The sequence below is a fragment of the Lucilia cuprina genome, chromosome 5, assembly GCF_022045245.1.
Source record: "Lucilia cuprina isolate Lc7/37 chromosome 5, ASM2204524v1, whole genome shotgun sequence".
NCBI classification, from domain to species: domain Eukaryota; kingdom Metazoa; phylum Arthropoda; class Insecta; order Diptera; family Calliphoridae; genus Lucilia; species Lucilia cuprina.
In genome coordinates, this window is record NC_060953.1 from 41,154,137 (window position 1) to 41,168,819 (window position 14,683).

A 14,683-nucleotide genomic window follows, 5' to 3' on the forward strand; every position below is an offset into this window, starting at 1 on the left:
AACTGAACTAGAACTGAACTAGAACTGAACTAGAACTGAACTAGAACTGAACTAGAACTGAACTAGAACTAGAACTAGAACTAGAACTAAACTAGAACTGAACTGGAACTGAACTTGAACTGAACTTGAACTGAACTTGAACTGAACTTGAACTGAACTAGAACTGAACTAGAACTGAACTAGAACTGAACTAGAACTGAACTAGAACTGAACTAGAACTGAACTAGAACTGAACTAGAACTGAACTAGAACTGAACTAGAACTGAACTAGAACTGAACTAGAACTGAACTAGAACTGAACTAGAACTAACTTGAACTGAACTGGAACTGAACTAGAACTGAACCAGAGCAGAACTAGAACTGAACTAGAAATGAACAAGAACTGAACTAGAACTGAACTAGAACTGAACTAGAACTGAACTAGAACTGAACTAGAACTGAACTAGAACTGAACTAAAACTGAACTAAAACTGAACTAGTACTGAACTAGAACTGAACTAGAACTGAACTAGAACTGAACTAGAACTGAACTAGAACTGAACTAGAACTGAACTAGAACTGAACTAGAACTGAACTAGAACTGAACAAGAACTGAACTAGAATTGAACTAGAACTTAACTAGAACTGAACTAGAACTGAGCTAGAACTGAACTAGAACTGAACTAGAACAGAACTAGAACAGAACTAGAACTGAACTAAAACTGAACTAAAACTGAACTAGAACTGAACTAAAACTGAACTGGAACTGAACTAGAACTGAACTAGAACTAAACTAGAAGTGAACTAGAATTGAACTAGAACTTAACTAGAACTGAAGTAGATCTAAACAAGAACAGAACTGAAAAAGAACTGAACTAGAACTGAGCAAATATTTGTCATTGAACAAATTTTAGTTGCTAAAAAACTTGCTCCAATATTAGTTTGACATTTTTCACTAGAGAATCTATAACATTTTTTAAATTTATCATCTGCATTTTAAACAAATTTTTAAAAAGAAATAATGTTTTGCATATAAAATAGAAGTATTTCAATTATATATCCCAAGTAGACTTTGTCTTTTAAATAAACTTATGTTCCAAATCTTTTCAAAACTCCTTGATATTTACTAATCCTATTATAATTTTTATACTTTTTGTGAATTTTTAAAATCAACGAGAATAAAAACAAAACACAAATACTCTTAAAATTGTTAAATATCTAATTAACAAATATTTCCTGAAGCACAAGTAATTTTTAATAATTTAAATAAAAGAAACTTGTTTAAATAATAACAAATTGTAGACAATATAGAAGATATCAGCAGACTGACTTAACTCTCTTTTTGACGTATTTTTTCGAAATTAAAATTTATGCATAATTAAATAAAAATAAATATATTTTTCATATATTGATCTTTGAGCTGTAGCTTTTTTTAGTAAGAAATCTTATTAAACATCTAAATAAATATTGCCGCAAGGTTTCAAGGTTTTTTTTTAGTGGAAGAAGCAAAAAAAGAAAAAAACTTTAAAATTACGATGAAATATTAAAATGCAAATAAAATAAAAAGTTTTGTTAAAGGGGATTACCAAAAAAAACAGAGTTTATGTTTAAAGTTAAATATATTTTAAAGAGAAAAAATAGTTTTCCTACAAAACTGTAATTTTTTCTATAGAAATATTTATTTTAAAATTAAATCAATTTTTAAAATGTATATTATAGTTATATTAATTTTTTTTTAATATTTATTTTATTTAAATTGTTTAGTTTAAATTATTTCTAGGTTCATTAACCTTTTCTTAATTCATGTTTTTTTATTTGCCTCAATTAACACTTTTATTTTTTTAAAAATCTTTATTTATTTATTGTCAAATTTTATTACCAAGAAACAAAACATAAATTATAATTTAAATATATTTAAGCTGAAATTGTTTATATTTTATTATTAACTTTTTAACGTTCGCACAAAACTTCCAAATACGCAGTAATTGCTATTCATATAGTAAGTAGATAAATAATCTCGGGGGATATTATACTTCAAGCCCAATTGAGAGAACTTTTTTGTTTTTGCTAAATAAGCAAATATTAATTGAGTAGTAAATAAATAAAATATATAAAAATAAATATGCAATACATTTATTAAATAAATAAGAAATAACTGCAAAAAATGGGTTTTTGGGAAATAAACGTTTTTTGTGAAAAAAAAACGTTTTTCCAAATTGTTTATTTTATAAAATTTGTAAATATTTCAAACCATTTGTCATTTCATTCTACGTCAGCGAAATTGTTTGAATAAAATTATATTTAAAGAGTTGTTAAATAAAATAATATTTCAATAAAAAAAGTTCAGTTCTAGTTCAGTTCTAGTTCAGTTCTAGTTCAGTTCTAGTTCAGTTCTAGTTCAGTTCTCGTTCAGTTCTAGTTCAGTTCTAGTTCAGTTCTAGTTCAGTTCTAGTTCAGTTCTAGTTCAGTTCTAGTTCAGTTCTAGTTCAGTTCTAGTTCAGTTCTAGTTCAGTTCTAGTTTAGTTCTAGTTCTAGTTCAGTTCTAGTTCAGTTCTAGTTCAGTTCTAGTTCAGTTCTAGTTCAGTTCTAGTTCAGTTCTAGTTCAGTTCTAGTTCAGTTCTAGTTCAGTTCTAGTTCAGTTCTAGTTCAGTTCTAGTTCAGTTCTAGTTCAGTTCTAGTTCAGTTCTAGTTCAGTTCTAGTTCAGTTCTAGTTCAGTTCTAGTTCAGTTCTAGTTCAGTTCTAGTTATGTTCTAGTTCAGTTCTAGTTAAGTTCTAGTTCAGTTCTAGTTCAGTTCTAGTTCAGTTCTAGTTCAGTTCTAGTTCAGTTCTAGTTCAGTTCTAGTTCAGTTCTAGTTCAGTTCTAGTTCAGTTCTAGTTCAGTTCTAGTTCAGTTCTAGTTCAGTTCTAGTTCAGTTCTAGTTCAGTTCTAGTTCAGTTCTAGTTCAGTTCTAGTTCAGTTCTAGTTCAGTTCTAGTTCAGTTCTAGTTCAGTTCTAGTTCAGTTCTAGTTCAGTTCTAGTTCAGTTCTAGTTCAGTTCTAGTTCAGTTCTAGTTCAGTTCTAGTTCAGTTCTAGTTCAGTTCTAGTTCAGTTCTAGTTCAGTTCTAGTTCAGTTCTAGTTCAGTTCTAGTTCAGTTCTAGTTCAGTTCTAGTTCAGTTCTAGTTCAGTTCTAGTTCAGTTCTAGTTCAGTTCTAGTTCAGTTCTAGTTCAGTTCTAGTTCAGTTCTAGTTCAGTTCTAGTTCAGTTCTAGTTCAGTTCTAGTTCAGTTCTAGTTCAGTTCTAGTTCAGTTCTAGTTCAGTTCTAGTTCAGTTCTAGTTCAGTTCTAGTTCAGTTCTAGTTCAGTTCTAGTTCAGTTCTAGTTCAGTTCTAGTTCAGTTCTAGTTCAGTTCTAGTTCAGTTCTAGTTCAGTTCTAGTTCAGTTCAGTTCTAGTTCAGTTCTAGTTCTAGTTCTAGTTCAGTTCTAGTTCAGTTCTAGTTAGTTCTAGTTCAGTTCTAGTTCAGTTCTAGTTCAGTTCTAGTTCAGTTCTAGTTCAGTTCTAGTTCAGTTCTAGTTCAGTTCTAGTTCAGTTCTAGTTCAGTTCTAGTTCAGTTCTAGTTCAGTTCTAGTTCAGTTCTAGTTCAGTTCTAGTTCAGTTCTAGTTCAGTTCTAGTTCAGTTCTAGTTCAGTTCTAGTTCAGTTCTAGTTCAGTTCTAGTTCAGTTCTAGTTCAGTTTCTAGTTCAGTTCTAGTTCAGTTCTAGTTCAGTTCTAGTTCAGTTCTAGTTCAGTTCTAGTTCAGTTCTAGTTCAGTTCTAGTTCAGTTCTAGTTCAGTTCTAGTTCAGTTCTAGTTCAGTTCTAGTTCAGTTCTTTCAGTTCTAGTTCAGTTTTAGTTCAGTTCTAGTTCAGTTCTAGTTCAGTTCTAGTTCAGTTCTAGTTCAGTTCTAGTTCAGTTCTAGTTCAGTTCTAGTTCAGTTCTAGTTCAGTTCTAGTTCAGTTCTAGTTCAGTTCTAGTTCAGTTCTAGTTCAGTTCTAGTTCAGTTCTAGTTCAGTTCTAGTTCAGTTCTAGTTCAGTTCTAGTTCAGTTCTAGTTCAGTTCTAGTTCAGTTCTAGTTCAGTTCAAGTGCAGTTCAAGTTCAGTTCAAGTTCAGTTCAAGTTCAGTTCCAGTTCAGTTCTAGTTTAGTTCTAGTTCTAGTTCTAGTTCTAGTTCAGTTCTAGTTCAGTTCTAGTTCAGTTCTAGTTCAGTTCTAGTTCAGTTCTAGTTCAGTTCTAGTTCAGTTCTAGTTCAGTTCTAGTTCAGTTCTAGTTCAGTTCTAGTTCAGTTCTAGTTCAGTTCTAGTTCAGTTCTAGTTCAGTTCTAGTTCAGTTCTAGTTCAGTTCTAGTTCAGTTCTAGTTCAGTTCTAGTTCAGTTCTAGTTCAGTTCTAGTTCAGTTCTAGTTCAGTTCTAGTTCAGTTCTAGTTCAGTTCTAGTTCAGTTCTAGTTCAGTTCTAGTTCAGTTCTAGTTCAGTTCTAGTTCAGTTCTAGTTCAGTTCTAGTTCAGTTCTAGTTCAGTTCTAGTTCAGTTCTAGTTCAGTTCTAGTTCAGTTCTAGTTCAGTTCTAGTTCAGTTCTAGTTCAGTTCTAGTTCAGTTCTAGTTCAGTTCTAGTTCAGTTCTAGTTCAGCTCTAGTTCAGTTCTAGTTCAGTTCTAGTTCAGTTCTAGTTCGAATTAATATAATTTTGGAATTTTTGCATTTTGAAAACGATTGAAATCTTTATTCCAAATAGAAAAGAATTCTGAAAACAAATACCATAAAACAGGTTCCTACAAATCGTGCGTAGTTCATATTAAAAATGATTAGCAATAAATTAGTTCAAATAATATATTAGCATACCAAGCAATCTATAAGATCTTTTTAATAAATATAAAGATAGTTTTTGTTGTTCCATGATATATAGATATTTTGTAAATTCTTGGGAAAAATTGTGACAAAATAAATTAAAACTGTTTTTAATATTTTTTTTTTAAAGGAACTTAAATATTAACATAAAATTTAAATAAAATTATATTTCTAATTAAAAAATTTAACAAATAACTAGTTTTGATTTTCGAACTTATGGCATAGAAGTTTTTTAATCCCTTTAATTAAAAATGAAAACCTTCTATTAAGTAGTTTCGTTAAATGTTTATTTCGTTATATAGTAATTATTTGAATAACATCAATGAGGTTTTTAAACTTAAATTAATTTCGAACATGAAGTTGAAGGTAAAAAAAACAATATGTGTAATTCCAACGAAAAAAAAAAACAACAATTTTAAGGTGTGCGAGGAGAATTGAGTTAAAATTAAAAACAAATTTAAATCATTTGAAGAAGATGATGATTTTTTTTCCAGTTAAATTATTTTTATTTTTTGTTTTGTAATCTCAATATAACAAACAAGTGTTTTTTTCAGCCTCAAACTCTATTCATAAATATCACGATCTTAACGAAATTTTTATGACTATTTTTTTGTTATTTAGTTATTTTTGTAATAATTATATGATTAAATTGTGTTTTTTTTTTTTACAAAAAATACACAAAATTAACTCATTTTCGTCGTGTGTAAATTTAATGTCACCATAAAAAATGTTTGTGTTTGTTTGTAGGGGAAATGTAAATTTTCATTAGCTTTTTTTAACTGGGTTATCATTTACTAAGCTTTTGTCATAATATTTACTTGAGCTATTTTATTGTTTTGGTTACTTTTTTTCGTTTTTTTTTATTCACTGTCTACTGTCATTTCCGCTTATATACATATGCATACGTATTATGTATCTACATATATTTATTTTTGGTTAATTTGCGAAATGTTTACATTTTTACTTTCATTTCACTCTATTTATTGTTGAGCTCAAAGATAAACGTCTGTCTTTTAGTCATCTGTAGATTTTAATGATTTTTTTATTTCTTTAATCAATGATTCATAAATTTTCTTTGTCTGCCTTAAAAGAATGTTTTTTTTTAAGGTGGATATTATACAGTAGCTGTTACAAAAGTAAAAGAGACAAATAATGATCGATTAGTGTTGATCATATGATTTATGTATAAGACAGAGTTAGTAAGCAGTGATTTCATTAAGTAGCTATAGTCAATAATTTATTTTATAGTGTAGTCGATAGCCTATCCTAGAGCATAGTCGAGTCAATAGTCTAGTGTATATAGTCTAGTCTAGAGTCCAGTCTATATACAACCTAGTCTATTGTGTGGCTAGTCTATAGTCTAGTTTATAGTCTAGTCTATAGCCTAGTCTATAGTCTAGTCTATAGTCTAGTCTAGTCCATAGTCTAGTCTATAGTCAAGTCTATAGTCTAGTCTATAGTCTAGTCTATAGTCTATCTATAGTCTAGTCTATAGTCTAGTCTATAGTCTTGTCTTTAGTCTAGTCTATAGTCTAGTCTATAGTCTAGTCTATAGTCTAGTCTATAGTCTAGCCTATAGTCTAGTCTATAGTCTAGTCTATAGTCTAGTCTATAGTCTCGTCTATAGCCTAGTCTATAGTCTAGTCTATAGTCTATAGTCTAGTCTATAGTCTACTCTATAGTCTAGTTTATAGTCTAGTCTATAGTCTAGTCTATAGTCTAGTCTATAGTCTAGTCTATAGTCTAGTCTATAGTCTAGTCTATAGTCTAGTCTATAGTCTAGTCTATAGTCTAGTCTATAGTCTAGTCTATTGTCTAGTCTATAGTCTAGTCTATAGTCTAGTCTATTGTCTAGTCTATAGTCTAGTCTAAAGTCTAGTCTATAGTCTAGTCTATAGTCTAGTCTATAGTCTAGTCTATAGTCTAGTCTATAGTCTAGTCTATAGTCTAGTCTATAGTCTAGTCTATAGTCTAGTCTATAGTCTAGTCTATAGTCTAGTCTATAGTCTAGTCTATAGTCTAGTCTATAGTCTAGTCTATAGTCTAGTCTATAGTCTAGTCTATAGTCTAGTCTATAGTCTAGTCTATAGTCTAGTCTATAGTCTAGTCTATAGTCTAGTCTATAGTCTAGTCTATAGTCTAGTCTATAGTCTAGTCTATAGTCTAGTCTATAGTCTAGTCTATAGTCTAGTCTATAGTCTAGTCTATAGTCTAGTCTATAGTCTAGTCTATAGTCTAGTCTATAGTCTAGTCTATAGTCTAGTCTATAGTCTAGTCTATAGTCTAGTCTATAGTCTAGTCTATAGTCTAGTCTATAGTCTAGTCTATAGTCTAGTCTATAGTCTAGTCTATAGTCTAGTCTATAGTCTAGTCTATAGTCTAGTCTATAGTCTAGTCTATAGTCTAGTCTATAGTCTAGTCTATAGTCTAGTCTATAGTCTAGTCTATAGTCTAGTCTATAGTCTAGTCTATAGTCTAGTCTATAGTCTAGTCTATAGTCTAGTCTATAGTCTAGTCTATAGTCTAGTCTATAGTCTAGTCTAGTCTAGTCTATAGTCTAGTCTATAGTCTAGTCTATAGTCTAGTCTATAATCTAGTCTATAGTCTAGTCTATAGTCTAGTCTAATCTAGTCTATAGTCTAGTCTATAGTCTAGTCTATAGTCTAGTCTATAGTCTAGTCTATAGTCTAGTCTATAGTCTAGTCTATAGTCTAGTTTATAGTCTAGTCTATAGTCTAGTCTATAGTCTAGTCTATAGTCTAGTCTATAGTCTAGTCTATAGTCTAGTCTATAGTCTAGTCTATAGTCTAGTCTATAGTCTAGTCTATAGTCTAGTCTATAGTCTAGTCTATAGTCTAGTCTATAGTCTAGTCTATAGTCTAGTCTATAGTCTAGTCTATAGTCTAGTCTAGTCTATAGTCTAGTCTATAGTCTAGTCTATAGTCTAGTCTATAGTCTAGTCTATAGTCTAGTCTATAGTCTAGTCTATAGTCTAGTCTATAGTCTAGTTTATAGTATACTCTATAGTCTAGTCTAGAGTATAGGCTATAGTCTAGGATATAGTCTAGTCTATAGTCTAATCTAGGCTATAGTCTAGGCTATAGTTTAGTCTATAGTCTAGTTTATAGTCTAGTCTATAGTCTAGTCTATAGTCTAGTCTATAGTCTAGTCTTTAGTCTAGTCTATAGTCTAGTCTATAGTCTAGTCTATAGTCTATTCTATAGTCTAGTCTATAGTCTAGTCTATAGTCTAGTCTATAGTCTAGTCTATAGTCTATAGTCTAGTCTATAGTCTAGTCTATAGTGTTGTCTTGTCCATAGTATTGTCTGTAGTAACGTCTATAGTAAAGACTAAAATATAGTCTGGTTTTAGTATAGTATTTAATATAGTCTATAGTCTAGTCAATTGTCTACATTATAATCAAATAAATAGTCTAGTGTATAGTCTAATATATAGTTTGTCTAAAGTCCAGGCTTTAGTCTATAGTCTGGTCTTTAATATAGTCTAATGTCTAGTCTAGTATTTAATATAGCATGTAGTCTATAGTCTAGTTCATTGTCTAGTGTGCAGTATAGTCTATATTCTAGACTATAATCTACTTTATATTCTAGCCTATAATTCAGCCTATTGTCTAGTCAATAGTCTGTAGACTAGTCTTTAGTCTTGTATAAAGTCGAATCAATAATTTAATCTCTAGTCTAGTATATAATCTAATTTATAATTTAGTCTATAGTCTAGTATATAATCTGGCCTATAATCTAGTTAATAGTCTAGTCTGTAGTCTATTCTATAGTCTATCTAGCCCGAGCTCTAGTTTAATGTCTAGTCTAATATTTAGTCTACAGTCTAGTTTATGGTAGTATTTATCTAGTATATTGTCTTGTCTATAGTCTAGCCTATAGTCTAGTCTATAGTCCAGTCAGTAGTCTAGTTTCCATTCTGGTCTATAGTCGAGTCTATAGTCTAGTATAGTCTATAAACTGGTCTATGGTTTAGTTTATAGTCTAGTCTTTAATCTTTAATATACTAGTCTATTGTGTATTCTATAGTCCAGGCTAGTTTATAGTCTTGCATATAGTCTGGTTTCTATCTAGTATTTAGTCTCGTCTCGTCTACAGGCTAGTCTATAATCTAGTCTATAGTCGAGTCTATAGTCTTTATTCTAGTTTATAGTCTAACTCTAGTCTATAGTCTAGTTTATAGTTCAACTTATAGTCTAGTATATAGACTAGATTATAGATTAAGTTCCATGACTATAAATTGTGCAAAGAAGGGCGGAATATGTTAAAGTTATCATTGAGACAACATGTTGAGCTTATTGGTCCATCACGATTTCAGTTGTGTTAAAGAAACCTTTTTTCATGACAATGGTCGACCTTGTGATGCAACTTTTGTGTAAAAACTGCAGTATTAGATAATTAGCAGAAAGGTTTTATAAAGAAATATAAAACTTTATAGCTGTAAATTAATATTTTATTTATAAAAAGTATTTAAAAACAAAAACTTATTTTTGAATGAATTGAATATTTTCTTAGGAATTCTATTTTTATTGTTAATAACTACATAATAAAGGAAAAAAACTAAAAATTTTAATTGTTTATTAATTATTTTTATTATGTTATTTTTTCTGTTCTCTCTCTATAATTTCAGTTAAAAAAAGCAACGACGTTAGCAAATTGGTACCAGTCAAAAGCCATTCACCAAAATCAGCAGAGAAATAAATAAAAAAAACCCACAAACACCAGTGGAATAAAAACCCTCTTTTTTAATAAAACAAAAAAAATTGCAATACTTACAACAATAATAATGTCTGAAAAATAAAAACAACAACTATCCAAAGAAAGTTAAGTTAAAAAAATAAATAAATAATTTTGTTGTAAAAATTAACAATAACAATAAACATGAATATTTTTTTTAAAACTCCCGTGTAATAACAACGTGTTGGAATTTTGGTTTCAGAAACAAATTAAATAAATTAATAAATAAATAAAAAAGTATTAGAGTGAAAAATAAAACAGGGAATTAATAAAACAAATAAATAAATATTTGTTTAAAGAGAAAGAAAACATCAATTCATGAAGTTCAAAACTAAAAATTTTCAAAAGTAAAAAAATGGCATAACAATTTGTAGGAAAATAAAAACATTCGCCACCTCCCCCCCCCCCCTCTTTCAAACCGCAAATACAAACCTGTAAGAGAATTTAAATTTATTTAATGGCCTGTTTTAAAGGCACGTGTCTGTCTGTCTTTCTTCACTTTTTTTCAACAATTTAACTTACAAATTGGTTCATTTTAATGTCTAACAACAAAATAAATTTATAATTTTTTTTTATAAAAAAAAACAAAGAAATTTTATTTAATGTTTGGAGTTTGATGGTGGGTGCTCACTTCAACTTAAAGTTTAAAATAACAGTGACAGTTAAAAGTGGTAACACAACAACAACAATAACAACACAAACATCATGACAGTTTCCTATGCTGGTGAAGTGCCCAATGGCAGTAGTTTTGGCTGTTTTTGGAAAATTTTATGGAAGTAAGTAGCCATTTTTTTTCTAAAGATATTTATCTTTTATTTATAAATTATTAAAAAAAATATATATATAAAATCTTTTTTAAATCTATTAAATTTATTTTTAAACAATAACTCATCTGCAGGAAAAAACAACGTTATTTAAAACAATTAGAAATAAATAAAAAAATAATCAACATACAATTAAGCTTAAAAAAAACAATTAAACATTTTTTTTATTTTTTACTATTTTTGAAAAACAATTACAACTATTTTCAACTTTTGCCATTTCCAATTATAATTGCAAATTTATTGTTATTTGTTTATTCAGATAAATAGTAAATAACATTGTTTTAAGTGGCAATTGTTTTATGAGATTTACAACAAATTGTTGCATCAGTTTGCAAAAAAAAAAAAAAAAAATAAAAAAAAAATAAAAAATAAAATAAATATGACGTGATAATCAATAGCATTATCATCATCACCATCGTTTTCTCTTAATTAATGCTTAAAAGTATGAATGAATTTAGTTTTCAGAAAAAGCTTTATATAAATTTGAAATAATTTCGTTTTAAAGATTTCTTTTTTTTCTAAGTGGAAAGCTTTATATCTTTTCAATATTCTTTTAGAGCATTTAGGTTTTTACTCATGATTTAAATCTAAATTCTGCATTATTTTGGAGTAAAAGCTTTTTTACAAAAAGCTTTGAAATCTTAAAGCTTTTTAAGCAGAAGCTTTATAAAAAGTTGGAATAATTTAAGCTTAAAGATTTTTTCCTATTCTAATTCCGCATACTTTTTTAAGAAGCTTTGACATATTAAAGCTTTTTCATGAAAATCTTTATAAAAAGTTGAAATAATTTCTATTTATAGATATCTACTTTTCTAAATGGAAAGCTTTATATCTTTTCAATTACTTTTTCGAGCATCAATGTTCTTATTCATGCTTCAAAATCAAAATTCTGCATTATTTTGGAGCAAAAGTGTTTTTATAAAAAGCTTTGAAATATTAAAGCTTTTTCTGCAAAAGCTTTATATAAAGTTGAAAATTTTAGCTCAAATATTTCATTGTTTTCTTATAAGCTTTTATGTTAAGCTTTAAATATTTACAATTTCTTTTCTAAGCATTAAAGCTTTTACTCGTTCTTAAAATTAAAGTTGTCCAGTATTTTATAGAAAAAGCTTCTTATAAATAGCTTCGAGATATAAAAGCTTTTGTATTAAAATTTTTATGAGTTCTTTGGATACAAATTCTGCAGTATTTTACGCCAAAAGCTTTTCATAAAATAACAGCAGCTTTATATAAAGTTTAAATAATTTCAGATTAAAGATTTTTATCTTTTCTAAGTGAATTTATAGCTGCTGTTTGCTAAGTTGCATAATGGGAAGTTGTAAGTTATAACTTTACACATGCCAAGGATATCGAAAAACACACCGCTCTCTCTCTCTCTCTATCTCTCCCTTGATCTGTTAAAACAACTCTAAAACAATATATTTAACGATCGTGTTTAACAATTGATTATTTTCCAAAGATTTATTACTAAAACTAACAAATTAAAACTTAAACAATTAGACGCGCTTTGCATGTATGAATGAATATTATTATCACAAACATTTTTATCCAGATGACACTCGTTGAGGTTTTTGATATGTCAGTTATTAGACATATTGGACACATAAATGTGTAAATAGTGTCAAGTAGATAATGATGTTTTACTATAAATAACTGAATAAAAAACAAATTACGTGTAAACATTTTTATTAAAATAAATATGTAAAAAAAGTGGATATAATATCTTATAACGCCGATAGGGTCCAGAGTTTTATAAAATACACTAGCTATACCCATTGTGCTTTGCTACCCTAAAAGCAATATAAATAAAAAACAAATAAGAAATTCTAGTCGGGAGAGGCCGACCATATATCGAACTTTTACAAAAATATAATGTGATTTAGTTGCCATAAAAAGCATTTATGGATGATGAAATAATGGACCGATACTTAAGCCGTTTATTGTTTAATAAAATTGTGGACATTTAAGTGAAATTTTGATGGGGGCTTCTCAAAGGGGCTAGGGCATAGTTCATAAACATAATTATGAACTTAAAAGCCCTATTCGGCGGGTTCAGTTGTATGGGAGCTAGGTGAAGTAATGGACCGATGTAAACCATTTTCAACAGACTTCGTCTACGGTATCATAGACGATCATGTACCATTGAATCTTCAAAATTTGATTATTTGATTACAAAATTTAAAAGCCCTTCAAGCTCCCCAGATTTTCCTCCAAAATGTTCAGATGAATATTAAAGTAATTAATGCAAAATTTGATAAATCTAGTTCTATACTTTTCTCATATAAATAATATTTTTTGTATTTAATTCATATGGTAGGTGCAAGTCCTCATTGAAAGTCCGCTTGTTATACTCTTCTCGTTCGTTCTCGCTCTTCAGGTATAATTTGAAGATTTTAGCTCTAATAGTTTCTCAGACATAAGAATTTTTCTATTTATTTTATGAGGAGGCTTAAAGTTCCCCAGATTACAGTCGGCCTCTTTTTCCTCCAAAATTTTGAGATGAATATTAAAATTAATTGGTGCAAAACATAAAAAATCTATTTCTTTTAGTTTCACAAATGAATGAAGTTTTGTATTTAATTCCTATATGAGGTGCCAAGTTCCCTTTTTGAAATTCCGCCCGTTATACTCTAAAAGTCCGGATGAATGCAAAAATTTTTCAAGTAAAATGTTAAGATTCTAGCTTTTTCTCAGATAAGCTAATTTTTCTATTTAATTCATATGGATGCCGCTTATTTTTACTCTAAAATTTCCAATTGAACATTAAAGTTCTTAGTGCAAAATTTGAAGAATTTAGTTCTATTAGTTTCCCCGCTAAATGGATTTTTGTATTTAATTGATATGAGAGGTGCCGCTGCCCTTATAGCTAGTCCGCCAATTTATTACCCAAAACGTTTAAAGAGATACTAAAGTTATTCTTGCAAAATTTAAAAGTTCTAACTGTAATAGTTTTTAAGATAAACGAATTTTTGTATTTCATTTATATGGCAGATGCCTCGCCCCCAGCTGCTATTCCGCCAACTTTTTACGAGCTGCGTAGCCACCGACTTCTTGCGGCAAGTTTAAGTTGACTTTAAATTATTAGGACATAATTTAACCTATTTGGACGAAGTTGCCATTAATTTAAATTTTTTGGGTAAATTGAAAAGAAAGTGTGGCAACACCATATTGTGATAATGTTAAAATAGTGGAAATCTGTTATAAATTAAGTTGTTCATAGAAATAACTGTAATAATAATCATTTTCTGTTGAAAAAAATATATAGAGACAGGTTTCTATATAACAGACAGAATATCGAAGTGCTTTACATGAGTACCTGGCATGTTGCCCTATCTCTGGGTGGTACTTTTTCAATCACTGAGTGAGTAAAAAGTAAACAACTCACCACTGCCCCTTTGTGCATCTGACACGCAGGTTGCAATTTTTATACATGGATATACCGGTCCAGTGTACAAACACTTTGCTCAAGTACTTGAGCTATTTAATCGCTGCCCCGTTGCTTAACTTCCGAGATGTACACCTAGATCACTTCAGTTTACAACCACGCACATGGGAAAGTCTCTGTTGATTTGGCAACAGCACCTAGAGACGTAACCGGTAGACCGAAGTACGAATCCATCAAATAAGTCGAGACATTGTTCTTACTCACAGGGACACACTGCGGTAAATCTGATATAAACAGAGTATACTCTAAACATATCTGGACGAGGAAGGAAAATTCAATGGTATCATATGTTTATGATATCTTTCATGGAGTACTCGAGCTATCTAATCTCTCTAATTTCCAACGTTTAGTCCCACAGTCACTCCTCTGTAGGGTGTCTGTTGATTTTCGACAACAGCACCGAACTTATCCCGAAATATTGACTATGTATTATCATGCATCAGTCTTTTAACCGCCACTTACTCTTCCCGCGAATTTGGGTTTAAACCACAGCCACAACCACTGGATCCCGAAGGAACCTCAACCAACTGACCAGCCAGGACATAGTCCTGCGGGCAACTGGCCACCCGTAGTACCAGATTATGCGGTGCTCTGGTCTGACCTCTGCCAATCTATGCAAGGACTAAGCCAAACAGTAGACTGAGACAGACTGTCGATAGTTTAACGTGAGCACCTGCCGTGTCGGCCTATCTCACGGTGGTCTTTTTCATCCACTGGGTAGACTTGAGAACGGACTACCATCGCCCCTTTGTCTTCAATGAAGACGCAGGTGGCAATTTTTGCACATTGGATATGACCGGTACCATGCGCAAGTACTTTG

General features: G+C 29.9%; 1 protein-coding gene across 1 annotated transcript in view; it reads left to right on the top strand.

The window, feature by feature from the left end:
- Window positions 1-14,683, top strand: part of LOC111676671 — a 41,607-nt gene that overhangs the window by 2,903 nt on the left and 24,021 nt on the right. Inside the window, exon 2 of the mRNA XM_046952471.1 lies at window positions 9,488-10,370. Coding sequence (XP_046808427.1) covers window positions 10,300-10,370 — 71 coding nt within the window. The 5' untranslated portion in view covers window positions 9,488-10,299. The remainder of the gene's footprint in view (window positions 1-9,487; window positions 10,371-14,683) is intronic.